General features: G+C 42.5%; 1 protein-coding gene across 3 annotated transcripts in view; it reads right to left on the bottom strand.

Annotated features, from left to right (window-relative positions):
- The window catches only part of CAMK1D (calcium/calmodulin dependent protein kinase ID), a 216708-nt gene that overhangs the window by 115582 nt on the left and 73839 nt on the right, over positions 1-27287 (bottom strand). For all 3 annotated transcript variants that reach the window (XM_051795201.1, XM_051795202.1, XM_051795203.1), the window contains exon 2: positions 8287-8418. In XM_051795201.1, the coding sequence (XP_051651161.1) occupies positions 8287-8418 (132 nt within the window). The remainder of the gene's footprint in view (positions 1-8286; positions 8419-27287) is intronic.

Genomic DNA, 27287 nt, shown 5'->3' with positions numbered 1-27287 from the left:
CTCAGATGCAGCTGTGTACCTTGAGGATGCTTCCAGCTGGCCAGATGATTCCTACCTTGCATTTACTTATTCTCCTTCATGCAGTGTTTCACAAATTATAACTCTACTTCACCATGCAAATACTCCAGAATTTTATGAGTTACTGCCATGAATTTTAACAGCATGAAAGTAAGATAAAGGATTATCCGTTGAGGTGTTTGGACTACGCATGTGAAACCTTACCCATCATCAAAATACGGTCATCTTGAGGTTAGAAATTAGCTGGTTCCACCAGCACATCACAACAGCTTGTTACAAAACACTGAATTCCTCTAGTTCAAGACAAAGTTAGAGAATACAGGTAAAATGCAACAGGTCGGTAATATTTAGACAAGGACATCTTCACTTTGCTAATGCCATGAGACCTTTAAATGGCCTTTCATATGTCTTCCAAATGAAAAAAATTACTTCCATGGAAAAAAGAAAAACAGACTTAGTTTCGGACAAAGCATTCCATATTATGAAGAATCTTGGGAGAGAAAACAGAAGAAGAAGTATTTTGCCTAACGAAGCCACCTAGAAGTACATCCTTAGCCACTTTTAGGCACGAACACATCCTTGAAGATCTGAGCTGCAAGAACTGGTGAAAATGCTTTCACTACTACCGAAGGCGTGTGCTGGCAAATGAGGTAACTCTTAGCTTTAAACATGTGAATGTAACAAAGGCAGACCTCATGCATCCAGATATAAAGCTGAGTTCTTTATCGAACTGTTAGATCTTATTAAAGAGTCTTTATGCATCTTAACAATTCTTTCCTTTTAGGTAACAGAAAATGGCACATATAATCAGATACTTGTACCACTGAAACACAATTGTAACCATCTTACCAAGTATTAAGCACTGGGAAATAGGGGATATATTCTCATTCTTCAGCTAAGTGCTCTGAAAGGACCCTGGCTTTGTTATTACAGCTATGTATAAGACAGGGTACCCAGGGAGGTGGTCACAGCACCAGGCCTGACAGAGTTCAAGAAGTGTTTGGACAATGGTCTCAGGAACATGGTGTGATTCTTGGGGTGTCCTGTGCAGAGGCAGGAGCTGGACTCAATGATCCTTCTGGGTCCCTTCCAGCTGAGGATGTACTATGACTCTATGTAGCATAGAAGCAGACATCGCCTAAAGCTGACAAAGCCATTCTGCTAACTTGAACCCATCTTAGAACAACTATTTCAGAAAGCAGCTGTTTCTTCCATAACACACGGAATTATTTTAAAAATCAGCACACTGAGTGATGATGTGCTCCTATCCCCTCTGACCAGCACCCTCCTCCCAACACGGATATGCCATTTTTTGAGATGAGTCAGGGTATGGGGTGACCTTGAAGAACAACAGTTATGCAAGGGAGATCTGGTAAACCATCACCACCCAGAAGAGAAGACAGCTGTGTTGTCACCCAGCAATTACAGAGAAATGACTTAGCCCACAATAACCTCCTTGAAGGAACACAACTGTCTGGGTATGCAGAGCATGAAGGGGGCTCAGACACAGAAACACCACACACTATCCCTGAAGGTAGATCCAGCACACTGCATGTAGATGGAACTGTGCAAGACCAGAGAAGATACAAAGGATTTTGTTTGTGTTTACAACTTCAGAGGGGATTTTTTTTCTCTCTCATTTAATGTATTTTAAGGATTTTTAGGATGCATTGATCTGTTTCCCTACATCTGCTTACATCTAATCTAGCATGAAATGCAATCCAGGCAGTCCTGGCTGCAAAGTCCTTCCCCGAAAAGTTTCCAGCATCTTAGTGATCAAGAATGGTGTCAGCTTTGTTTCAGGTTTCACGTTTTTTTCACTTGGATAAATTCCTTGCAGAAGAATGATTTACTTAACAAGGAGCCAACTGCTAGTGCCAAGGCAGAGCTACCCTGTGCCATATCCACATATAAAGGGTCATATTCCTTTTCGCTTGAAACTGGAGAAGGGCAATTCATCCAGTCTGCATCTCCTTGATCCAGGAGATGATCTCATGGTTTAAGCTGATGTCAGCCTCCAGGCATGCCCAACTGTCCCCCTACCCTGAAGCATTTTTATAGATCCTGGCTCCTTTCCAAGCCTGCCTGCCTCCCTAGCAGGGATGCCTGACGAAGAACAGTAAGGGCAGCTCCATGGGCAGGCACTGAGGTCCCACCAGGCATCCAGATCAGCCCAAAAGATGCTGGGGGCAGTGATGAAGCATACCTATGTGTGGTGCCAGGAAATATATTCTTGGAAAGGCCCTACCCTTCCACCACTGACATCAACATCATTAATGGCACCACCCCGTATCACCCCTTAAGTGGTGGCCACGTCTGAGCACCCTGAGTCATCCTTGGGGTTTCAGAGCCCCAGTGGTTTTTGGGATGCCCTGATTTTGCAGCTGGCAGGGCTTGGAGCATGGCAGCACAGGGAGAGCAGAGTCAGCCTTCTGTCACTCCAGCGCAACTGCAGTGCTATGAGCAAGCCAGGTTTTAACAAGTAAATCTACATAAAAGCTTTCTCTGAAAGTGATTACTTAATATAACAACCAGCTGTCTCTCCAGTTCTTGCTGAGGCAGCCTATCTTCTCACCATTATTCAGAGAGGGGAAAAAATAGGGGAAAAAATAAAAAAGCAGAAAGCCTATTTAGTCTACAGGGTAAGTAAAGCATCAGATGATACCTGACAGACAGAGATGACAAGTGCTTTTTTAATTTTTTTTTCTTCCCTACCCATTCCATCCATTTCTTGACAGTAAAAAGAGCTCTTATTTCTGGGGTGCAAAGAAGTAATTAGTCATTAATCCCTTAAATTCAATCCCATAGCTTTTTGTGCATCAGCTACGCAATCTAACTACCATCACTTTTATGCCAGTACTCAACTGTGTGACCTCATACAGAAAAATAATTACCATAGGAGAACATCAGTGGGCACCAGAAGAGCCTCCAGACTGGGAAACTGGAGTATGGGTCTTCAAGGGCTGTATTTTTTGACCCAAAGATTAGAATAGATGGGCCTGTCCCAGAAAGTCACTGAAGAACATTCATCTGAATTAATTAAATGGCAGAATTTATGTTAGGGCACATTAAACTTCTGCATGGCCAATTTTATTCAGAATTAGTGTGGCCTTTGATTCTGAGTTAAATTGCACAGAAGAGTTTAATAAGAGGTAACTAATGTGTTTCAAAACTAAATTTGGATTCATCTTCCCAGAGGCTATGGGGTTAGCTCCGGAGGGATGGGGCCTTACAGAGACAGGAACCTGGGACAGAGAGGTTTTACAGGGATCTTGTCAATGGGCTGCTGAAAAGGAGCAAAAAGGCTCGATTTATTTAATTATCCTTTTAGCCTTCATGTAAATCTTGAGAAGGAGTGATTCTTCCACATTTGTTATCGAGGGTGTCCTCTTTAACACCAGGTACTGCACTGCCCTCCAGGATGGAGCACGGGGCCCCTTTGACCATCATTTGATTTATGAGAGAGCAGGAGCTTCCACACTTTCACCCACATTAGGAAAACTTTTCACTGCTGCTTTTTGTTTAGCTCTGTGATGGGTACAGCCCTGAGCTCCCAGATTTTACAGGAGGATGCCTCCCCTCCTCTTTCCCTTCTTATTACAGCAGCAGCTCCTGGCTGTAGGTGCAGGCATTCAAGGAGTGAGGCAGAGCCAGGGCACGAATCATTGCATGAACACCCCATCCCCCTGTTTTCCAAGGAAACAACAATGGAAAGCACCAGCAGAATTTTAGCTGACCTGCTAGGAACAGTTCCCTCAAGCTGTTTCACAGGAAAAGTAGCTTCAGACCCCAATAAGACATGGATCTGATTTGTAATAAGGAATTTAACAGTGCCTCTTCTGGAGGATCTAGGAGAGTAAAGAGGAGGGGGAGAGCATAAGAGATACCTAAGTAGTTTAGAAATTATTTTTAAAATCCCTGTTCAGCAGAAACTATCTAAAGCAGAGTATGATTTACTAGATAAATAGTATTGCTTAACAAGGCACTTTCATGTGCACATTACTGCCATTAAGCAATCAATACATCTGGGTGCAGGGCTACACACAGTTTATTGTTCCTTCCCTTGCTTTGCTCTGACTCAGCACTGAGTCTGTATGATTGTGCAGGTATTACCCACGGTAACAGAGAGAGTTTCTGCTTATAAATAATGGTGTAGCTAAGAAAAAAAAACCCAGAACAAAATCAACAAGCAAATCAGGCATGTTTCTCCCTGACTCTTACAAGCATTGTTTTTTCTTTTTTTCTATTTAACTAGAACCTCAGATTGCTGCTTCTCCACAGCCCAACTCTTCACACCACGTACTTCCCTCAGGAACCTGTCTAGCAGATGATTCCTCTTTCAGCGTGTTCACACCTGCACAATTACCATAAGTGGAAGAAATTTCCGCTATTCTACAGCAAACAATAGAAAGGATCACATTTCTCTTTCTGCTCAAAACCAGAACACAGTTGTTTTCAGGGCAGGTTATGAAATTCCCCACATGCCAGGTCAGAAAAAGTCTGTGCCGCACAAAGGCGTCTGTGTGCTGTTGTTCCCCACAGCCAGGTAGTTAATGGAGCTGTGATAGCCCTGTCCTAGAGATCCCATTTTCTTCCTCAAACAGATTCTAAACCACAGTATGTTTTCCATGTCTTAATGTCTTAACTGAAGACATTAAGAAGACTCTTCTCCTGAGATATGGTACCAAACACAGCTGTCCAGTGGGACGTTCACCCTGCTCTGAAGCCTTCTTTTAGGCCTGAGCTCAGCAAGGTGAGTTCAGCCTCCTCACCAATTTCACTGGAACCAATAATTCTCTAAAACTAGACACATGCTTAAATGCTTTGTCAGGCTCAGGCTCCTGGATTAACTGCAGACTCAATCTCTCCCAGCACAGCACTCGACAGAGAGCTCCTTCCCACTCCGTCCCCACCCATCCGAGTCTTCGGGGAATGTTGCCATGGATTTCCACGGGACACAAAAGAGTCCATATTGGAAGAACCCTGTTAAGGTTGCTAGGCGTAAATATTGACTTAACGGCTCTCCCGCCTTTTTTCTTTTTTAAGAACAGATTTGTTGGCCATGGCTGGAAAAACAGAATTATGGAGTATGCATGATTCACTCTGGCACTCACACAAACATGCAGATCAGTTGGCTGGCAGCTCTCTCCTCTGTTAGCAGAACATCGCTTCTAAAATGTGTCATTTTGTTTTGGCAGCAAGAGCATCCGAGCCCACAGACAGAGAGATAAAATCTCCTACCTTCCATGTACTTCACATGGGGATCACTGACCTTCCCCTACACAGAGTATAGGATTAATACTTCCAACAGCTTTTTAGTTCAGACACACAGAAGGACTGACAGAAGTTCTTCTTTCACACTAAAAGCCCAGCTCAGAAACCTCCCCTGTCACACCCACTCTTCAATGTCTGCTGACACAAGAAAGGACAGGAAAATAAATGCAGGTAAAACTGTTTATTCAAAAGTCTTTTGAATAAAGGCTGTTTCACAGACAAGAAATACTGAGACAGACAATAACTCCTGTGATAGAAGGAAAGCGGCAGACAGAGGGGACCCAAGGCTTTTGGTCACTGGATTCATGCTTTCATCACCAGAGTCTACTGCCTATAGTACTCCATGCACAGACTTTTAATCCTGAATTTAAAAAATGTTATTTAAAATATGACCTCAACACAAAACATAATTCAAACTTTCTTCCATATTGATTCTGCCAGATCTGAATGATTTGGCAGGACTGGCAGGGCGACAAACCTTCACCAGCGCAGCCTGAGGATGCAAAGTGTAGGTGGCACTTGTGTGAACTGATCCTAGACACGCCAGCACAATCACTGACTGTCCCTAAAAACCTGCTCACCACACACAGGGGCATTAGCAGCTCACACAAGAGTTGGCAGAAGCTGCAGGGAGTATATTCAAGATCCCCCAGCTGACCCCCATTTGACACACAACCAGGGGAACTCAATGAGAGTTGCCTTTCACAACATTTGACAGATATCTGCCAGAAAGCACAGAGCTTATCAGAAGGAAGACAAAAATCTAATGATTGAACAAAGGGGGAGAAAGGCCAGTGTCAGACAAGAGATCCCACTCTGACGGATCACAAGGAGTTTGCCTGCATTTTAGCTAGGCAGGCTGTCCTTTGGGACTTTTATCCCATCAGAGTTTAAGCACCCTCAAAAGACATCATGCAAAACCAGAAAGGGAAACACATGCGTGCATTTACGTTTGCTTTGCATCCATCCCCTGCGTCTCTACACCTTCCTCTCAGGGCACAGGGACCAATTCCTCCTGCCAGGCATGCTCTGTGCACATCCCCTTTAGAAGAGGTTCTTCTTAATGGCACATTAAGGCTGTGGCCACCTCACAGCTATGCAGGGCAGCCCAGAGCTCTGGCATCCCACCCAGTCATCAGACAAATTAGCCTTCCCCACTCAGTGTTAAGTTTTCAGAAACAAAAGCAAGGACACTTAGATACCTTTGGAGCTTAGCAACAGATGCTCAGGATCCATTCAACCTGCCTCAAATCTATTTTTACTGACAGCTTTTGAAGCAGAGAATTCATTGAACAGAGAAACAGGTTGATATCTCCTCAACTGTATGTAGATCTAGTTTGTTATTTTCTAAATGTCTCCTTGGTGGCACATACAAATTCAATTCTGCATCTGCAAGCAAGGATGTCTATTTTCAGAATAAAGGCAATGACATGCAAAGTTTGTATTAGCAACAGCTAAGTAGAAGAATCCGGGGGGAAAAAAAAAAGGAAAAATCTCTTTTAAGGTCCTAACGTGCATAGGACAAGAGACTGAGTAGATCTAATTGCATGAAATTAAGGAATTTTCCGCCTACTCACTCTCCTGCCCTTGCAGCTGGAATAGCAAAGTCCGGGTGCTGCCTCCTGGTTTCTCAGGAAATTGTTTGCAGGGAACAGAAACATTTCACAACAAAGAAGCAAGAAATAATCTAAATGATTTCTCTGCTTTACCAGCCTAGGTTCAAGGCTGATGCAAGGCAATTCTTACTGCATGTCGATATTGCTGCTCTTACACCCCACAAATGAGTACCAGGGGACAAACCCATACACATAAAGACTTTCAAGCTGTGGTTATTGGTCATAATTATCTGGTTATGGAGTTTTATGACAGGTTCTCAATAACTCTACACAGCAAGACAACAGGCTGCAATTGTCACTGGGTTTACATTGTACTGACCTGAGGTGGGCCCAGCAATGGAAAAGCAACTGCTACAAATGCTTGTAGCTCTTTGGAGCCCCATTTATGTCCTCCACTTAAGAGGATCCCCTCTGTCTACTGAGGTGGCTGAATCTGCCCTTGAACCAGCTCCTTTGGCTTAGGCTGTCTGAGCATTTAGTTCATCCAGGTAGATTTTAGGATCTGTTCTGTCACACAGTGCCCACATGATCGGCCATCAGCTTTGACATGACCAAAAGCTGAGGCAAGAAGTCCCACTCGGGACAGCAGTGCAGCAGGAATCAATGTTCCAGTCCAACATAGAGTTCTATATAATTGTACTACCTTTAACTCAATGAGAAGTTAAGGTACTTTTAGAAGTTTAAAACAAACTACATGAACTAATCCTACAGTGACCAATCTCTCTCCATTTCCTAGAAAGAAAGTCAAGGGTGATGAGTTCAGATCCAAATGTCTCAAATCAGGTGAGATGAATCTGTAAGATGAGGAAGAGATAAGGATCAAGCCTCTAATGACTACAGGGAATTCATAGCAATTGTGAAATGCCTTTTTGTTATGCATATGTTCCAGCCACAGTGAGGAAAAACTTCACACTGTGGACAACCCCGGTAAATCTCCTTCCAGAAGTGGCAGAGGTACCCCTCCATGGCACAGGTTACCACCATCTCCTATGACAATCCATAGCATGTCATAATTTCAGAGCAGTCAGCATACAGAATGTTTTATGCATTTGAAAATTATAACCTGCTCTTACTCTCCTCAAAGCCCTTGACACAACTGCTGATATTATTAGTGGATAAGGACTTCTTAAAGCATCAAAGACTTTACTGCAGCCTAACTCCTCTTCTTTCCAACTTTGCAGTCAGTTGGTTGCATTAACACAAAAGAGAACCAGAGCATTTCTCAAAATGTTTTCAGCACCATTTAAACTCGGGTCATCTTGTCTGCCAGTGACGGGCTGAACAAACTATCAGTCACATTTGTCAATCACTGTTCCTGCTCCTTAAATGCAAGAGTCTAACTGAAGCAAAGAGGCAGCAATGAAGGTCTGATACTCACTTTCTGAGCACTGCAATTTCATTCTCTATGCTGCTTTCCTTTCCCTTCAGTGCCTTCTTGGGAATGCACTTGACTGCAAAGAGTTTCCCACTTGCTCTCTCTTCAGCCAAAACAACTTCGGAGAATGCACCCCTGAAAGAAGAAAGGAAAAGCCATGGTTTAAAGTGGTGCTTTTTCTTTGAAAGCTGTTCACTGAAACACAACCATCAAATATAGTTCTGGTGTTTTTTGAAAGCTGCTCTTGTTAATCACAGCAATGGCATGACGAGCATCTTTCTTTGCCTTTACAAACATATGCAGACATTTACACTCAGACAAAACATTAAAGGTTTACCAAATACAACAATTTTATAAAAAAAGCATAGTCCACCAGAAATATAAGCAAAGCTTGAAAGTGAGAAAGTACCATTTCTGCACACAGGGGCATGGACCACAGCCTGGCTGCTGACTAGGCAGATGATGTACTTTTCCCCTTTCCAAGATTTTTGGAGGTTTAATTCACCTAGAAGCACAAAGCCCCTAGGATTGAGATACACCACTGCCAAGAGTGCTCCTGGTTCCTCAGTCACCACAAGAGGTCAGGGCCCCCACTCTGGTCCTCCCTGGCAGCCCAGAGCATCTCCTCATGTTGGCTCAACCCTGACTCAGGTGGGAAAGCAGAGTCAGAATTCCTCTATGTATGCAGAGTTATTCCACCACACAAACTGATGTGTGTAACCACTAAAGCCAAAGAATTAGATTAAATCACAAATCCAAACGTTGGCCTTAATAGCAGCCTCCCTATGGTTACCCCAGAGAGGATTACACAAATAAAGAAACATCACCACAGCAGCCAGTTGCTAATTGCCAGGAGTGGGCAATGCCTCTCCTTCATTAGGTTATTTCCTAACAGTGTATTGTTTCTTGCACTCTCAATGCTTACTTCAAAGCATCTGGACCTGACTGAGAAGAGGCCAGGAAAATGTTACAGTCAGTGCTGTATACACATTTTTTGGTTTTAAGAGTTTTTTGAGCATTTGAGCATCACTCAGACACTGCTACTCTGGACTTTGCTGTGCTACATTAGGATCATTCTTATATTCTGGAACTTGTTTAGCAGCAAGGTACTGGGCAAGAGAGAGCATTGGCCTGACAAGAAACAGCAAATCTTTGCTCCTATTCACCAAAACCTCCTCCTGAAGCACCCACTTTGTCCAAGAGAGATCAGGTCCAAGGACTTATCTAACCCGATGACAAATGAAGGGTCAGGTTGAGCAATATGGTCTAGTGGAAGGTGTGGTATTGTATTGAATTGCCCATTGCATGGTACTGAATCTTTAAAATTCCTTCCAACTCAAACCATATTTTGTTTATACAAAATAAAAATGCTCTTTCTTTTATAATTCCCCTCATCAGCAGATTATTCTGTTCTCCTACATAGCTCTCTCTGATAAATTCTCAGGAGCATGCTGAGCAAACCCAACCACACTCTAACCTGCTCTTAAAAGTTTCATGTTTGATCACAGCCTCATTTTGCTACCACCAAGTTTCTCCGGCTTTCATTACCCACAACTTCTGCTTATCTAGATGTTTATGGATAAACAAAAGCATTTCCTTTCCTGGCCAGCCTCCTCCTTTTTTGTCATGCACTTCGATGACACAACCAGGCGGCTGTGACCTCACCATCGGTTCCTGAGTTGCAAAAGAGCCAAATGAATCATTAAGCCTGTGGATAAGTGGACAAGCAAAAGGAAGAGACTGATGCTTTGGAAAGAAAGTGCTTGCTTATTCAGAAATGCTTTTGCAGCCAGCAGTGATAGGGAAATAGTGATAGGAAGTTTAGGAATGTATGAAGAAAGACTTTTGCACGCTGTTACGGCAGATGTTTGACAGATTGTCTACACAGGGCAGTGAACCTCTGAACCAAGAACGTTTTGCATCATTTTTACTAAAAAGGACAGACTATGACCACATTTATGCCACTGAGTACTAGAATGATTCACTGTTTCCTGCTTTGAGTATAATCTACCACAGCACATCAGAGCATCAGGGGCTCCAGTCTAGGATCCACCCAAGTGATCCAAAGGGCTTGCACAAATAAACCATCCAAAGTGTTTTTAACGACCTGTTCTTTGGTTTCCTCTTATCAACAGTCCGAGTAACTTTATTTACCAAATGAAATTTTCATCCTGACCTTCAGCCCTGGGACAGCCAGACCAGAACTGCAATAAAATCCTTTTGCTGGAAAACCCTAAGACCTCTCGGTGCTTACCAGTTTTGGTTACAGACCAAAGCATTCTGAAACTCACAGGGCTGCTCCTAGTTCTATTTCATGAACCCCTTAAGTCCCATCTGCTTAAGCTTTCAACACTGCACTTCACTCCACCTGTGTCTTGAACAAGCTTTTTGCCTTCAGTTAAATGCTGTGAGAAGCAGCATACACATACCAGTCCTTTACTGATCACACAGCTCTCCCAGTGTTTATGATATTATAAAAACACAAGGAGTTCCCATCTCAATCTGGATTTCATTGCTGTTTTCAGACAACAAAATGATGGAAGTCCCTTTATATCCCTCTGTGCAAGAAAGCTAGCTTTGGGAAATTACTCTATTTTAGCTGGCTTCATCATTTTGCTGGATTTCTTTCTTTGCTTACCAGGATAGACATGGGTTTCACCGGCTGGAAAAAGCCCCTGTGAATTTAAATGAAATTTTTTTGGGAAGCTCTGAGATACTCTTAAACCCAATGCTATATCTCCTTAACAACCTTTCTCATTAAAGCATGAAATAAGCTGAAGCTCAGCTAAAATGTTTGCTCGCATGTCAACCCTGGGCACTGACAGGACACTATTTTACATTGATTTTTGTATGAGGCCATGGAATAAAATTGCTGGTGCTGGGAAGAGCCCCTGGGCAATGCAGGGAGAGAGCTGGGATGGATCTACCGGGAAGGCAGAGGGTGATTTGAGGAGGCAGATGTGACTTAGTCTGCACTATCCTGAGCACTGTAAATGCTCCTGTGTTCACAGAGCAAGGGAGCGGGGCAAAGCAACAAGTCAGTGCACAAAATAAAGTTAAGTGAAGTGCTGGAAGGAAAGAGAAGGGAGGGAACAGATGCAGATAGGGATCAAAGTGTTAAATAGAGATTCAGATGCATAAGGCAAGAAGAAAGAAATGGTAGGAGGGAGCATCAGCGGGGAAAGGCAGCAAAGAGACTCCTGGAGTCTGCTGGAGTCAGGGAAGAGTCAAAAATAATACCAAATAGATGGGCAAGCAATTACCATCATTTCAGACTTGCAGTTGAATTCATCCACCCTTAATGGCTCAGTCCAGCCTCCACTAAACCCCTTTTGGCTCACACATTAATAGATAAATAACAGATAGAAAGTCAGAAAGACAAGGCTGCTTGTTTTCATGCTAACTGCAACGTATCCTACAGCAAATTCCCCACCTCCGCAAAAAAGTTCCCCAGAACTACCAGCATGGCAGGTTTGCTAAAGAAGAAATTTTTTTCCTTAAAAAGAATTATTATGGCCTTTAAAATCATGATTAATGAAGGAATCTGTTTATCTCCAAGAATTTATTACAATTCTTTATTGAGGGCTAAAAATTAGTTGTGTACAAAATTCTGTAAAGAAGTTTGGGTTCTGAAAATATTGCATTTTACACGATCAATGTGACAGGACTTTTTGTTTCAAGGGAATGGTTTCCATTAAGCATCATCAAACAGTGTTACACAATAAAAAGGAAAAAAAAATAATACAGGAGACATTAGGCAACCAGAATGCTACAGGTCTGCAGCTCAAAGAGGGCTCTGGATTAAAACCCCACTTCTCCTAGCAAGTACCACATGGTGTTTATAATTATGTGATGTTCCCAAGAACTGACCTATATGTTTGTATTTCCATTGTCATCATGCTGAGCCTAAAAGAGACTCATAAACCTTCTTGGTCAATCTTGCATTTTGAATCATGAGGTTTTAACCAAAATGTCATGCATGGAAAAACAGGATTTCTGTGAAGGACACAAGCAAATGAGGATTTTTTTGATTCTGTGAAATACCAAGGAAGGTGTTTCTCTGTGAAAATTTTTGGGGGAGTTTTATTTTCTTCCTCCCCAAAAATATGGACCAAAAAGAATTTTCACACTCTCATATAGATTTGTGATTTTTTTAAATAGAGGAAAGAGGTTAATTGATTAAAAGTTACGATTTTAAAAGTGTCTGCAATGGTTGGGATGTTCCATTCCTTTCAGATGAAAAAGAAGTAATTGCAACCTTTCCAACACACCCAGAACCCACTCTTTGCCTCTCTGAAGAAGGGCTTCAAGATCCTTCAGGAACTTTCCTTGTCCTGCTTGGAGATTATAGCAAACAAATAAAAAAGTATCATGGTTTTGAGGAAGTAGGACAGTGGTGGAAATGGGTAAATGAGAAACTTCTGCAAAATGAAACCACCTTTAGCTGCCAAAATACATGTGCAGCAACAACCTATTTCTGAAAGCTTTGACCACATTATCATTTACCCCAGAGGAACTACTCTTTTCACACTTCTAATTAAGCCATGGAATAATTTTATGATTTAGATCATTTCTATATGAATTAGGAACAACGCAAGAAATAAAAGAGGTTAAAGGACTTGATGGGTGACACTGAGATAATGGCCAGTTCTAGAGGGCACTTAAGGTGTTCTGACTTCTCACTCCTTTGCACACACCTGGACCATGCAGTACCCTATGGGATGACAATCTTTTATAGTTTCAATTCATTTAAATTATTTCTCATTCAGTTACTTGATCTAGATTTAAAGATTAGAATTTCAAGATTTACACTGGAATATGAATGGGATTCATACCCAAACAGACTGGCTTTTCTATGAGAAAGCAATGGCAGCAAGGCTAGGCTATCCTGCAGATCAAAGCAAAATAAAGAACAAATAACTTTCTTCTTCTTCTGTTTGAACTACAGTTTAATATGAACACTGAAATACAATGGACAGCATATACTGTGACAGCAAATCTGTTCTCATTCAACAAAAAAATTGCTGTCACAAAAATACTGGCAAAATGAAGACAAAGAGTTGATGGGGGGGACAAAACTTCATTTTTTCCATTCGACTTCCATGTTGAGCAGTTTTCCACTGCATTAGCAGGTGTTCTGTCACACTAAATCAACAGACATAGCCAGGAAACAGATTTCACATCTTCAGGCTGCACATAGCTAATGTTCTTAATTAGGATACAGTTGGTTTTCCGTGTGTACTTTGCCCCAGCCAAACCATGGAAAAAAAAGTAGCGAACACTCATCATCTGAAAAATATACCATGTCCACCGTGAAGATCATCCTGAGACAGGAGACTGAGTAAAAGCGAGACCAACAAAATTAAAGGTAATTTTTGTAGTGAAGCCTTGGCAACCACACTCAAATTCTGCTCCTTGACTCCACAGAGAAAGGTGACTTTGCACTGCACCACAAACAGAGGTAAGTATGTAAGAAAAAAAATCTTCAATTCCATTTTCAGATCTGAGGGATGAGCTCAGGCTATTTTTTTTTTAAATTTTCTACTCAGTTGTTTCTGTACACACCTCTTCACTCTCCTCACACATGATCCAGGCACAACCCAACATAAACCCAAACTAAAGCTGAAAATAAAGTTTTTCATTCCGAAATCACATCCATCAATGACAATATTGTATTGACAATAGCTGCATGAAAATTAATTTACAATGTAATTTTCAATAGCTCAGTGATGTCTGAGTGGAAATTTAATAAAATCAAAGTGTGGAAGGTGCTTTTAGAGAGTCAGGAGGAAAGGAAAAGGGTTTGGGGACTGTGTCACACATTGTACAGAACCCAGATATCCCTACACATTCCCAAGAACTGGATATAAATTTATGGGAAAAGAAACACAGTGACTAATCTAGTTGCAGCCATCCATTCTTTAGAGCACAAATGCTTTTTCTAGCTATTTTCATTCATCAAACACACAGTTCCAGCCCTGCAGCCCCTTCTATGGCAATTCTTCCCCTGCCTGGGCAAGAGCACAGCAACTGGGATCACTGTATTAACACTGGTATTTTTAGCCTCACTACTCATTTAACTTCCACTAAGTCACCCAGCCACAATTGGAAATGCTGTTTCCTACCTTGGGGCCCAGTGAATGTCTGCTCACCACACAGCCCTGCCCTGGGCTGTGTCTGACCCTGGTTCCCCTCTCCAGGGTTGATCCTGATCCCCACCCAAAGGGATGACCCCATGGACATGCCTGATGCCCGGGGGTGGGGCTACTATTATCCCATTACTGATGATAAACAGCACTTCCCACTGTGCCAAAATGCTGTTGCTGTAGCCTGACGGACACTCAAATGATGGCAAGGGGGAAAAGTACCCTTTTCTGGGTGCTCCTGTAGCAAGGAGCTTCTTTCTGGAGCACTGACATGTTTCTCTCTGCCCTGAGCCACTGCCCCATGGCAATACCTTCAGCATTTTGTCCAAGTTAGGTTACATTAAAACCATTGGGGTCCTTCAATGACCACACACTTCCCCACAATGTGAGAGGACCCTGGGAGTGACCGTGCCCAGGAATGGGCAGCACATCCCCAGCTCCAGATTAATCTTTCCAGTCACTTTGTTGCTCCCCCTTTAACACAATTATTTGGGACAAAGTAACCACGGCAGTACCAAGATCTCTGCTGGGATTTATAACCATGACCATTACAGAGACACCCCACGATATCATACTGCAGGTAGAGCTTCTTTCCCCTCCTTATAAACCAGTTTGGTTTCCTCCCACCATTGCAGGGTGACTTGCTGAGAGAGAATGAGCAGCAAAAGCTTTCATCTCGTGTAGTCCCTGAAAGTTTTTCTATTTGTTTGGATTTAACTTCCATTTCCTTGGGTACTATTATCTACAATTACAACAGCTTAGTGTTTTGACAGTTTTTGTCACCAGAGTCAGCTGCAAGAATTTTAATGACAATTTGAGGCTCATAATTTCTTTCGGTTTAGCTACTCAGTATTTTATAATCTCAGGGGGAGGAAAGAAAACAACAACAACAACAAAAAAAGACCCCATCAAAAGAACTAGAATTAAGTTTGGAACTCCATGTCAGCTACTTAAAGGAAAGCTACTCAGAGGAAAGATAGTTCTATGAAGTCAGAAAACAACAAAAAAGTAGCACATCTTAAAGCATGAATTTATAACAATATAGTCAAGGTGGTTTCCTCCACAACTCTGCCTCTTCCCCTGGACCACCTTCACCAGAACACAACCACATCCTTAATGAGCAACAATCATTTTCATTCAAGGAAAAATTGCTGGAAGCTATTTAAACCATTCTGTAGTTGAAATTAGTTTACTCTAGTATGAATTTCAAGGTCACAGCAGGGCATGGCACACACCACTAGCAAGTCTTATCACTGAGGAACTCCCTTCCCTTCCTTCAAACATGATGCTGAGAGGCACCAGCAAAGGTGCCACACTGCTCCCTTGCACCCTGAACACCTCTCCCTGCTCACCCCCACGAGCCAGCTCAGCTCCAGCTTTAAGGGCCAGCAGGGAAATGCCAATTTGAGACCTGTGTTGTAATGCAGGCAGGAGAGCAGAGCACTGCTGGGATGGCTCCCAGCCACCCGGATGGGAATTCCCACGGTGCTTGGGACACTCCAACACACACTCCAGGCACCAAAGCACATGATCAAGGAGAGTACCAGGCAAGAAAAGCCATCATATGCAGAGCAGAATGAGGCACACGGGCTTCAGTGCCCTAAAACTTGGATTCAAAGATGAATGAACCCCACAAAGCACAGAAATTAAGCCAAAAAGAAAAGATTCTGAAGAACCTCTTCCCCTTCTGAGATGCACTAATTTGTTTTAGCTGCCTGGTGTATGCTAATTTAATAGGACGCTATGCAGTCTGTTCTGAGACAGTGATGCATGGATGCTAAAAAGGGAAACTGGTCCAGCTCAGATCCCCAGTCATGTTTGTTATTGCAATCCTCTTCTTTCCTGAACTGTTTGCTCCTTTCTGATTAATCCTGACCCCTATCAGAAAGGGAAGTATTGTCTTTAGAAGCCTATAACGTTTATATTACATTGTCTGTGGCAGTCACAGTAGAACTATACAGAATTAAAAGCAAAACGTGCAGTTCTCTGTGCTGAAAACTTCCCTCCATTATATACTTGACAAATGAGCTGTTAAGCAGGTCTTTTCTCTCCACTGATGATCACTTTCTTTCCAAAGTGAATATTTAAGTACCTTTTTTCCACTTTCATTTTTTAAGTCAAAAGGAGCTCATTGTCTCCCAGGGTTTATCTGATGGCAGCATTCTCACAAGAAAATAACCTTTTTTTCTTCTAATAATGACCTCAAACCTTTCTTGAGGCAGAAGTGATCTCCATAATTATTTTTTTTCAAAGCATTTCCCTATTCTGACACTGATAAATGCAGGGTCTATTATTTCTGGAGATCTTATCTGGTCGTATAAAGCAGATTACACCAATTTGAAAAAGCATGTTTCTTCTTTTTCTTCTTCCACATGGAAACTTAAGAAAAGATCTGGCACACCGTGGCATTCTCCAAGATTTTGCCTGGAACAATTTTTATGTTCCTTCTAAAGAGTTCTTTAATGAAGACGGAACTAGCCCCTGTCTAAATGTCAAATAGCTTTGCCGTTGTGTCTAAACCATGGCAAATTTTCATTTAGCCAGGAATTTTTGTCTAAAGGTGTCTGGACCTCCACAGATCCAAGTTGCAAAAGTCTGCACAGCACCTCATTCATTTGGGTGGCATTTACATCTCTATAAAATAAAGCCACAATATCAGTTCTGGTAGTCTTTCTCAGTGGTGACAGGCAAAGAGTTGTATCACTTGACCTGTGACTTTCAAACACCAACCCCATCTTTCATGAGCTGTTCTGGCCACACTACAGATGAGGGACTTGAGTAACAGGAACTAAATGGATCAGTATGACAGCAGGGGACATGGCTTAGTGGTGAGGATGGCAGCGTTAGGTTAATGGTTGGACTCAATGACCTTAGAGGTCTTTTCCCCCCTTAACAATTCTGTGATTCTTCTTACGTAATTTCTTAAAAGCTGGGAGCTTTGCATGATCTAGAAGTGTCCATTCCTGTTGTACTCTGAGAAGCATCTCCAACAGATGCTTACATCACATCCAAAAATATATTGAGGGCAGCCCACTGTGACTCTGTAGGATCCTTAAACCCTGTCAATCAAAAATTCTCCATTCCATTTGCTGCATGACTCTGGTCAAAGAGACTATCTGAGATGACCAGACATTAGTGTGGATGATCACAGCATGGTTCCTGCCTATTCTAAGAACAAATTTAGATTAGATAACCAGACCATGAAATCAAGGCACATCTCCTAAGATCCGCCTTTTCCAGTTTAATCCTTTAGACCAGATGTACAGCCCTAGTCAGGAAGCACCTCCATGAATGTGATGAGCAGCCACCGAAAGAGGAGGCCACAGGGTCCAGAGCTGTCACAAGCACAGCTGAACAATTCCCATTGTGTAAGAGCCCTTCTGTGCCTCTGTGAAACTCTAATTGGCTTGTTAGCATCCTGTTGTCTCAGCCAGACAGCCAGTCCTGCATACTCATCTTAAATATCTGGACTACAAATTATGTGTATTTTTTATCTTTGCCCACTCCAAGTCATAGTTTAGAATTAAAAAAAAAAAAAAAGAAAAAAAAAAAGAAAGAGAGAGAAACAATTCAGTACGATGGAATACAAATAACTTTGCAGCTCAGAACTTAGCTCTGGTAGGAAAAGGCAATGCAGGATATTCAGAGCTCCATCTGCAGTCTTACTTTCAATGGCCACCTCTCAAAATACTAGAAGAGTATCTGTTTTTGTACTCTCCAGCCTCTTCACTCACGTGTCCGCATGCAGCTTCATGTCTGAGCTGAGGTACATTAAGAAACCTTAGCAAACTTATTTGCCTAGCAACGGGCAAGCTTGATAATAAACATGCTGGCAAAGCTTGTTTCAGCGTAACTGCACACAAAGTTACCAGGGACTTTGAAACTCACAGATACTTCTGCAAAAAGAGTTGCCACACACTATCCACATGTGCAAGCCTCAGTCCTTCTCACTCAAAAAAGTCTTTGCAAAGAGGGTTTTCCTTTCAGCTTCTGCTGATGAGGAATTTCTGTGTTGCTCCATATTTAAGGTGCTGTGTTGAGACTACTGAAGTTACCTGCAGAACAGATTCAGCACCAGCACAACTCTCCTCCCATGAACTCATTGTCATGAGCCTCCACACTGCTCTGAAGGAACATTCACTGATGTCACAGAGTTATACAGGAATTGGCCAAAATGAAACTCCCCAGGAGATGTGAGGAATCAGAAGCTGCATCAGCTTCCATCCAAACCATGCCCAGCCCAGGCATTTATTTGGATGAAGAAGGAAGTCTACAAGGCCTGGCAACAGTAATCCTCTGGGTTTATCCCATGCTTTTAAGAACAGAGGTCAGTGACCCATGCAGCAATCCTGTCCTCTGGGGATAGGAGTCATCCCTGCCTTCTGCTGCCTTGCCCATATAATGGTAGAAGACAGAATCATGAGGGAATGAGTCCTTTCAGCATCACAGATCTGCATGAAAGCAGCTGAGCATGTTAGAGAATCACAGAAGAGAAAATGTGCTGGTGTTTCCTGTATGTCATCTGAATGGAGGATAGATCTCCCCGCCCAAAGAGTTCAGTCTGGTCCATGGAAGCAACTGGTCATTGAGAAGGTCCATGGAAGACATCAGCAGTGAGACTAACATCAGTATCTCTGTCACATTATCCATAAAAAGTCTTCAGATTCCTGGTTTAATAGCAAGTGGTTTAGTCTACACAGAAAAGAATCACTAATGTATTTACCAACTCTGCTGCTGAGGAGATGAAGAGTGAAGACCTCCAGATCTGCCTGGGCAAGCTTCTGCTACTGAGCTTCATCTAACTCACTAGAGCCATGATAGACTTCAGCTGCCCACAGCTCCAGCACACAGTAAAACACACGGCAGAGCCGGGCTACTCGTGCCTCAGTCTTCACCTCCCATCCTCCAGTCAGCAACAGCGCAGGGGCAACCATCTCAGTGCCTCAACCAGCTCATGAACACCAACCAAAGCCAGCTGCTGCATAAGGGATGTCCTTCTGTTTTGGAAAACTTCACCAGAAACAATCTGACAGCCACGCCGATTCCCTTTGTCTGAAATGCAATCACAGCACATCATAGTCTCCTAATACAATGCCGAGTTTCCTAGGAGATGACTGCCACGCGCCCTGCCTATTTTAAAAAATGAAATTTCTCAGAACTGATTTCCATCTCGGGTTGACATGCTACACACACACTGACATCGCCACCACTGTTTCTTCTCAGCCTCCATGTGGGTCCAGATAACCCCACCCATGCCTTGGAAGCAGTGATGAGAGGCACTGCTACATGCCCCACGAGCTGATGAGGGTGGGAAGAGGGGAACACAGCTCTTCAAACCTGACAGCAATAATTCCTGTGTTTCTTTGGAAGCTGTTGCATAATTTCATGAATAAAAAGGAAGTAGCATAATATCCTCCCAGGTGACATGCACCCCAGAACCTTAAAGCACCCCAAAAGGATTGTAGGAGAACACCGGCAGAGAGATAAGGAACAGCCGGATTGCAGGAACATCTCTTCCAATGCACTGTGAAGGTTATCTGAGAGTCAGTTCCCAAAAATACTGCAAACGACAGGCCACTGGCAGTGAGCTGAGGAGCCAAGCTGTGCATGGTCCAGCTGGTAAAAGCTGCCACAGGTTGTGTATGGTACAGATGTGCTGTGGTTGGTACACCAGCCCACAGAAGAGATGGGCTGCAGAGAATTCAGAACAGGTTAAAAGTGGATTAAAGAAGAAAAGCTAAAAAAAAATTCCAGAAATCTGGCTTCCTGAGGAGCTTCTGTTTACTGTCATTGAAAGGGCTTGGAGGGGAGGATGAGTTGGACACTTGATGCTGACAGCAAGTGCATAAATTGATCCCTGGAATTTAGGAATAGATCAAAATGAGACAGCATCTCTCCCCACCATGATCAGATGGGAAGGTTCACCATGAAAAAATAACCTTTGAGTCCATTAAAACATGACAGGTCAAAAGGATGTATGTAGAACTGTTAGAGTAGCAGAAAAAAACATAGTATTTCACTGGGGAAAACAGTTTTGCTTTCTGCAAGGGGTAAGAGTCTAATTTTATTTGAAACTTTATGCTCTTTTTAAAACAAAGCTCTTTTCCCATTAAAATGTTTCCATTTCTAGGTGAATGAAAACTCATTCCAAACAAATAGAGACTTGAGGTTCCTGAAATGTAAACTCACGTGGTTTGCTCATGAAGCGTATCCTTTTTACCTGGTTAAAGGAAGACATGAAGAAAGCAAAGAAGGCTTAACAGAAGCAACAGGGTTTCCCCAACCCAGGGTCCTTTCTTTAGTAATAGCCACTAACAGTTATTTAAAGAAAGAGCATTAAGAAACAAACCTTAAGTAGTATAAGACTTCCTCTCACCCTGTTTATCTCTCCAGCCTCCAGCAGCCAGTGATGCAGAAAAAGATCTCTATTCAAGACACAGTTGCACTGACCCATCGTGTTTTAGGTACTTGTCGTCTAGTAATCTGTGTAATTCAGGTACTTGTCGTCTACTAATCTGTGTAATTCATTTTCTCCAACCCATTTACACTTTAAATTTCAGTCACCTGTGGAATTAAGCTCCACTAAGAACAAATCATATGAGAGTGTTCTTCTTTGTTCATTTTAAATTTGATGCTCTATAATTTCTTTCCATAAATCTCTAGTGAAACACATTTTAAACACGTTAAGTAACCAGCTGTTTTCCCATGTCACATAATGGGTTTTAATCACAAATACAGTGAATGGTTTTTAAACCAGTACTAGAGAGTGGGGCTAGAAACAATCAGCAAAAGGAGTCTGCAAGAACTAGATTCCCCTTCACTCTTCATGGCAAGAAACTCTCAACCTATGGTAGGATATACATGAGACAAAACCAGAATTCTTAGGAAAGGATGTATAACCTCTTACACTGTACTAAATCTTCAGTGTCATGTTTAATTTTGAAAGAATAATTATAAAAATTAGCAAAATTGTTAAACAAGAAGTGAGAATGTCCTGGGAGACAGAACCAGGAGAGTGAAAACTTGCAGGAAGCACAAGCACTGTTTAAAAACATCAATGTTTGAAACACAGAGCAAATATATGCCCAAGGTATAACTCCAAAACCAGAGAAGTCTGGCAGGCCAGGCAGCTGAGCAAGAGAAAATATGAGAAGCAAGACAGCATCCTCAAAATCAGAAGTTTTGTGTCCAAATGAGGGAACATAAATGGATTTTAAGTTCCAGTGGTTAAAATATGAAACTTCAAAAGGCAAGGGAAAGCATCTGAAGAACAGTTGCACCAGGCAGGGAAGTCAATAAGACTATTTTGCACATATCAGAAGCCAGACACATGTCAAAACACTGACGGACCAGGAAGCAACCAAGTATAGAAGCAGCATGAATAAACCCATGTGACTATAGCAAAAAATTACTTTTTTTTTTTTTTTTTGCATTTGTGCTCATTGCAGGGAGGTTTGGGGAGGTTCTTACTTTGGAAACCTTCTTTACAAGGTTGGTAGAAAGGGTTATAGCCTGGACTTCCCCATTCTAGGGGAACATCAGCATGAAATTACTGGAACTCTAAACATAGACTGGAGTCGCCCCCTTGAAGTTTATAGGCACCCAAAAATCAGAAGGTGGCTAACCTGGCGTAAGTTTTAAAAAGGGATTCAAAGGAATAATTCAGGGGTTATAGAGAGCACCAGATAAGTAAAACTGACATCAGCAGGTCAGTAAAAACTATAATGAAGCATATACCTCTGGCCAAAGATATATTATTGAACACATGAAAGAATCTGATAGATTCTGAAGAGCTAATATGGTTTTGAGAAGGAAATCCAGGCTCCAAAATGCTTCATCCAGCTTCTTTCCATAGGACACAGTGGGCATTAACAAGGATTCAGAAAACAACTGGATTATTACTGATGACAAAATTCATCCCAGATCACTAAAGGCACCAAGTCTCAGAAAATGCCTGCACACATCTCACTGAATGCGAGAGGACCACTCACAGTATTCGAATTACATTATTGGTAAGTGCTGACCTAGACATTCCTTCACAGACATCTGGCATTGTCTGCAGGGACAGAGCACTGGATGAGCTGCACTTTTGGTCTGACCCAGTACAGCTGGTCCTTTAATGCAGCAGAGCAGCAGCTCACGGGAAAAAGTGGGCAGGCAAAATGCCTGGATAGTAAAGTAATCACTGAGACAGACAGCAGCCTCTTTAGGGTTAACCCATGGCAAAAAGTGCATGTAAAATACTGTCTAACTCCAGCAAGTGCATTTTCACCTAAGTAACCCAGTCATCTAGCAGTACATCAGACATGTGGTAATAAAGACAACCTCTGACTTGAGAGGAATTAAACCAGCAGAGAATTACTACAAGATGTCCAGGGAAAACACAGTTTTGAAAGGTGCATCACAAATACATGGAGAAAAGAGCCTTTGTGATCTTCTTGGACTGATCTCTGCATAATAAATATAAGCCCTGCCTTCCTCTATTTTTGCTCTGAGCGATGGGCCTTTAATCACTCCTGCATTTAACAGTTACCTCTTCCTTGTGGGATGAGAAGGCACCAATCAGTTAAATTAAAGTTCATATCCCAATACTTAGTTACAACATCTTAAATGGTATACAACAATTTGCCTTTGCATTCCTTCAGCTAGAATAGCCTAAACTCTCAAAATTTCTCATGCATTTGTCCTTACAACATCCTTATGGGATTAGGCAGTGCTGTCACATGTATGAATACGTGGGAACTAGGGCAAGGAAGGTCATAAAGCAGATTAACCCCAGGTCTCTTTAGTCCATCACCCACTACTGAACTGGAAGACTGTCTTCATGTGCTGCCAGATCACACACAGCCTTTACTCCCTTAGACCTTTTGCTTTAGCCCTCCTCCTGTATCACAGACTTCTGTCCTCACACATAAATCATCTGTGATAGGCTTAAAGCTCAGTTCTTCCCTGGAAAAGAGATTCACTGAAAAGCTGGCATCATTCTCTCCAATCTTGCCATGAAAATTTAAAATTTCAGAAGTGTTTCTTGCTTTCTAAATCACACACTACTAAAGCTGCAGTAAACAAGCAGAATCATCAGCCCAATGAGTCAAACAGTAAACTTGTTTACTGGACCCCCATGTTTGGCATTGAACCTATTTTCCCAACTTTAGTCGTGTAAATACCCTTTGGTTGAGTTGCCATGAGAGTCTTTATAAAGAAGCAAATCTTTTCTCTTTGTTGACAAAAGCCTTGGAGTAGCACACACAAATGTTAGCAGGTGTTCATATTTAACTTGGTTCTGTGGGTTTTTTTAAGCCTGAGATGCATATAGTGATTGAGAATTACTGTTTATTCATTTCTGTGTAATAGGAGAAGCAGCATTTCATCTGTCTCATCCATATTTAATAGCTGCAGGCACAACAACCATGAAAGGTCTATTTTTCTCCCACTAGGGAAAATATTATTATTATTACTACTACCATGACTACATCTATATTCTGAAATTATTCATCCCTGGCTTTCTATATTATTTCCATGTTATCCATGGGCCAGGTCCTTTCCTGGTTACCATGCTGATGAAGCTATACTGATTTATGGTACACTGAGTCACATCAGCTAAAGACAGAGTCAATTCAAAGCTGCTTGGCTATGTAAGCCAGATTGAATTTTGCTGCCCTATGAATGGGAAGGAACCCTTAAAAAGCTACCCATTTGCTGCTCCTGCTTTTACCAGGAATGTTGTTTAGGGAGATATCTGCTGCCTTTTGGAGGTCCACTCCTCAGGATGAGCTCTACCACATCCATTTTCACACTTATCAACCCTGGCACACACACAGGGTAAATGGTAGGGCCAGAGATGGTCTCTGCTGCTGCTCCATATGTCATCTATGCCTAGAGAATGTTCCTGCTCCCAAAATGGCCATTAAATATGAAGGATGGCACCTCATTTCTCCCCAGCATAGAAGGGCAGCTCAAGTTGTGTTCCAACAGCTCTAACACAGCCCAGGCTGTGCATTGCCCTGTTAATTCCAACCCCAAAATGGGATGCAACTCCAATAAACCAGAGGCAACCCTCCAAGCATCACCCAGTAAATCACAACAGCCTGGACTAATAAATGGTCCAGAGGGTCATTTATCCAGTTAAGCAGAAACAGAGGAGGTATAATTGTGCAAGCAGTTTTTTCCCCTTCCCAGTGATAAGAGGACCTCTGTGAGCTCCAAGGAAACCTCTTCTTCCTCACCCAAGCCTGGAGAGCCTCCAGCACACCTAGCAAACATGCAGTGCCCATTCCAATCGGAGAAACAGTTAAGACGTGAGTTTTTCTGGGTATCTGTTCCTGAGAAAAATGTTCCCTGATAGCATGCCATTAAAATGTTAATCATAAAACTGCTGAGGGCCCCATTCCCCAGGAGGTCACTCGTCCAAACACAGCCAGTGTCAGCAGTCCCTGGCAGGCTACCACGAGGCAGTGTTTACCCAGCAAGAAACAAATTTCATGGATTCAACCCAGTCACGTGCCTAAAACCCCAGGAGCAGGGACTGGGATCGATCCCCCAGAAACAGCAGCTCTGCCAGGAAGCTCCACACAGGAGGTTTGTCCTTCCGGGGCCAGGATGGATGAGTGCTGGCAGCACAAAGGTGAGACTGGAGCAGGCAGCAGCAGGAAGCTTTATGCCTCCAGAGTTGCCTATTTAGTCTTTACTCCAATTCAAGAAGCTAAAAATAACAACCCAATATCCCCCATAATTGTTTTTCAGTCTTATGTTCCTAAAGAAGCTAAAAAATCCCATGTTAAACACATTCAGGGGCTGAAGGTTATGATGAAAACAACAGCAATGCAGAGGATATATATATGTGTATATATATATCATATATATATATGCACATATATATATATAAAAGAGACACACCTCTCTTTTTCTATTGTTTGTAATTTGGAGATAGAACAAGATTGAGGGAGGAACACTCGTTACCCCCTTTCCTCTGCATGTGTAGTTCTCATTAGGACCAATTAGGATGATAATCACATCTGAAAGAAGGCTACAAGCCAACCCCTGTGATCAAAGCAGAAGTAAACACAACTCCAGTGAGCTCAGGGAGCATATGCTTTCCCCTACCAAGTTCTCCAAGCTTGTATCTGACTCAGTTCTACCTGAAAGCTCAGTCCTATGCAACATTATCTGGGAGAGCATCCCACCTGGGAGGAGACAAGGTGGTAGCATGGGTCTTCAGAGACCCATGAACCTCTAACAGGTCTCAGCATGCAGGAGGAGACAAATTAATTGCTTTTTCCAGTGTTTTTTCCATACCTAGAATAAGGCATCTAAGATTCCTACATTAAGAATCAATATATTGCTCAGGGTGATGTTAAAGAGAAAATTTCATCTGAGTTCAATGAAAGCAGACCCAGCACTCAGCTCTCTAATGCTTTTTCCACCCTTCCTCCTCAGAGCAAACTGGTGAGTACAATTTTAATGGGATTGCCTGGGCAAGTTTTCTGCACATTGGTGTTATTTCTGCCATTCCCATTTCTAATATCTGAGATGTCTTCCCCATCCCAGCTGCCTCCCAGGTGACTCCATGCAATTACATTCCTAATTGTACCACAGTGGTGCTCTCTGGGATGCTACACTGCTGTTTAATTTATAAATGTCAATTTGGAAGCACAATACAATGAGAAATTACCCACATCAGACACAGAGTAGTTCCCACTTATGAATAGGTAAGAAGGCAACAAAGATAATTAAGTACTTAACAAAGACAGAAGATGAGGAATGCAGGCATCCCTTCAGTGCAGACCCTTCCAAATTTTACTGTTTAAATGGAAGGGGAGGGGTAGGTGAGTCCCAGGTTTAATACTGGGTATGACATTGCACAGTCTGTGCCTGTTTGGGAACCCATTTCATACTTAAATCTCAATTAAACAGTAGGACTGCCTTGACATTTAAAAATCCAAACAAAACACTTCAAGTGCAGCCCTGTAAAAAGCATCTGTAAAAGCATCTTCTTATTCCACTGACTGTTCATTCTTTGTATCCTGAATAACATCCTCAGGATGGGAAAAATAAAAAATAAAAATAAATTGGGATTTGTTGAGTTTTATCACCATTCTCTTCACAGTTCAGCTAGCTGAAATCAGTCCCTCTCGTATATCATCAGCAGAGCATCTGCAGAAGTATCTGAGATAGTTCTGAACTAGAAAAATAATTGTTGTGCAGGAGGAAAAATCAGCTCATACCAAATTCTGAATCACCAACGCTGATGCTTTCAGACTACCTTGTCTTCTTACAGAGATGATCCCAAGTGACATAAAACATGAGAAGAGGGCAGATTCCCAGAGCACCAGCTGGGAAAATGGGAAAAGTGGAGCTGCATGGAGCATCCTTAGTTCAGGCCATAGATGCAAATAAACAAGACTTGCCCATGAGCCACCCTGATCTGCTGCAGGCAAAGGCAGAGCACCAGTTGCAGCTGGAGCTGAGTCAGGGAGCCACCTTTTCCTGGGCTGACATTGCTCCTCCTGTATCAACCCCGAGGCAAAACAGGGAAGAATGTGAAGAGCACCAAGCAAAAGCACCAGGAACAAGGTAGATTGCTTCAGGTACCAACATTTTCTCTGTGACACCTACATTATGGATATTCCTGCAGCATGGAATCCGGTCAGGCCAGCACACCACACGCTGCCTGCACAGACGCACCATATTTCAGCAGGGCCTCCAAGGGAACATTAACAAACAGCCCCACATTTAAACTTTCCTACAGTCTAATTCTCAATGGCATCCCATCAAATATGCTGGTGGCTGCCAGCCCAGCTCTGCCTGCCCAGGGCAGGGCTCCTGACTCCACGGCCAGGCTTGGAACCAGCCCCATGG

The sequence above is a fragment of the Manacus candei genome, unplaced genomic scaffold (assembly GCF_025592945.1).
Source record: "Manacus candei isolate 608988 ecotype Guabito, Panama unplaced genomic scaffold, ASM2559294v1 h1tg000042l, whole genome shotgun sequence".
Taxonomy (NCBI): domain Eukaryota; kingdom Metazoa; phylum Chordata; class Aves; order Passeriformes; family Pipridae; genus Manacus; species Manacus candei.
The sequence above is the reverse complement of the archived record's forward strand: the minus strand, read 5'-3'. Positions and strand labels throughout refer to the sequence as shown.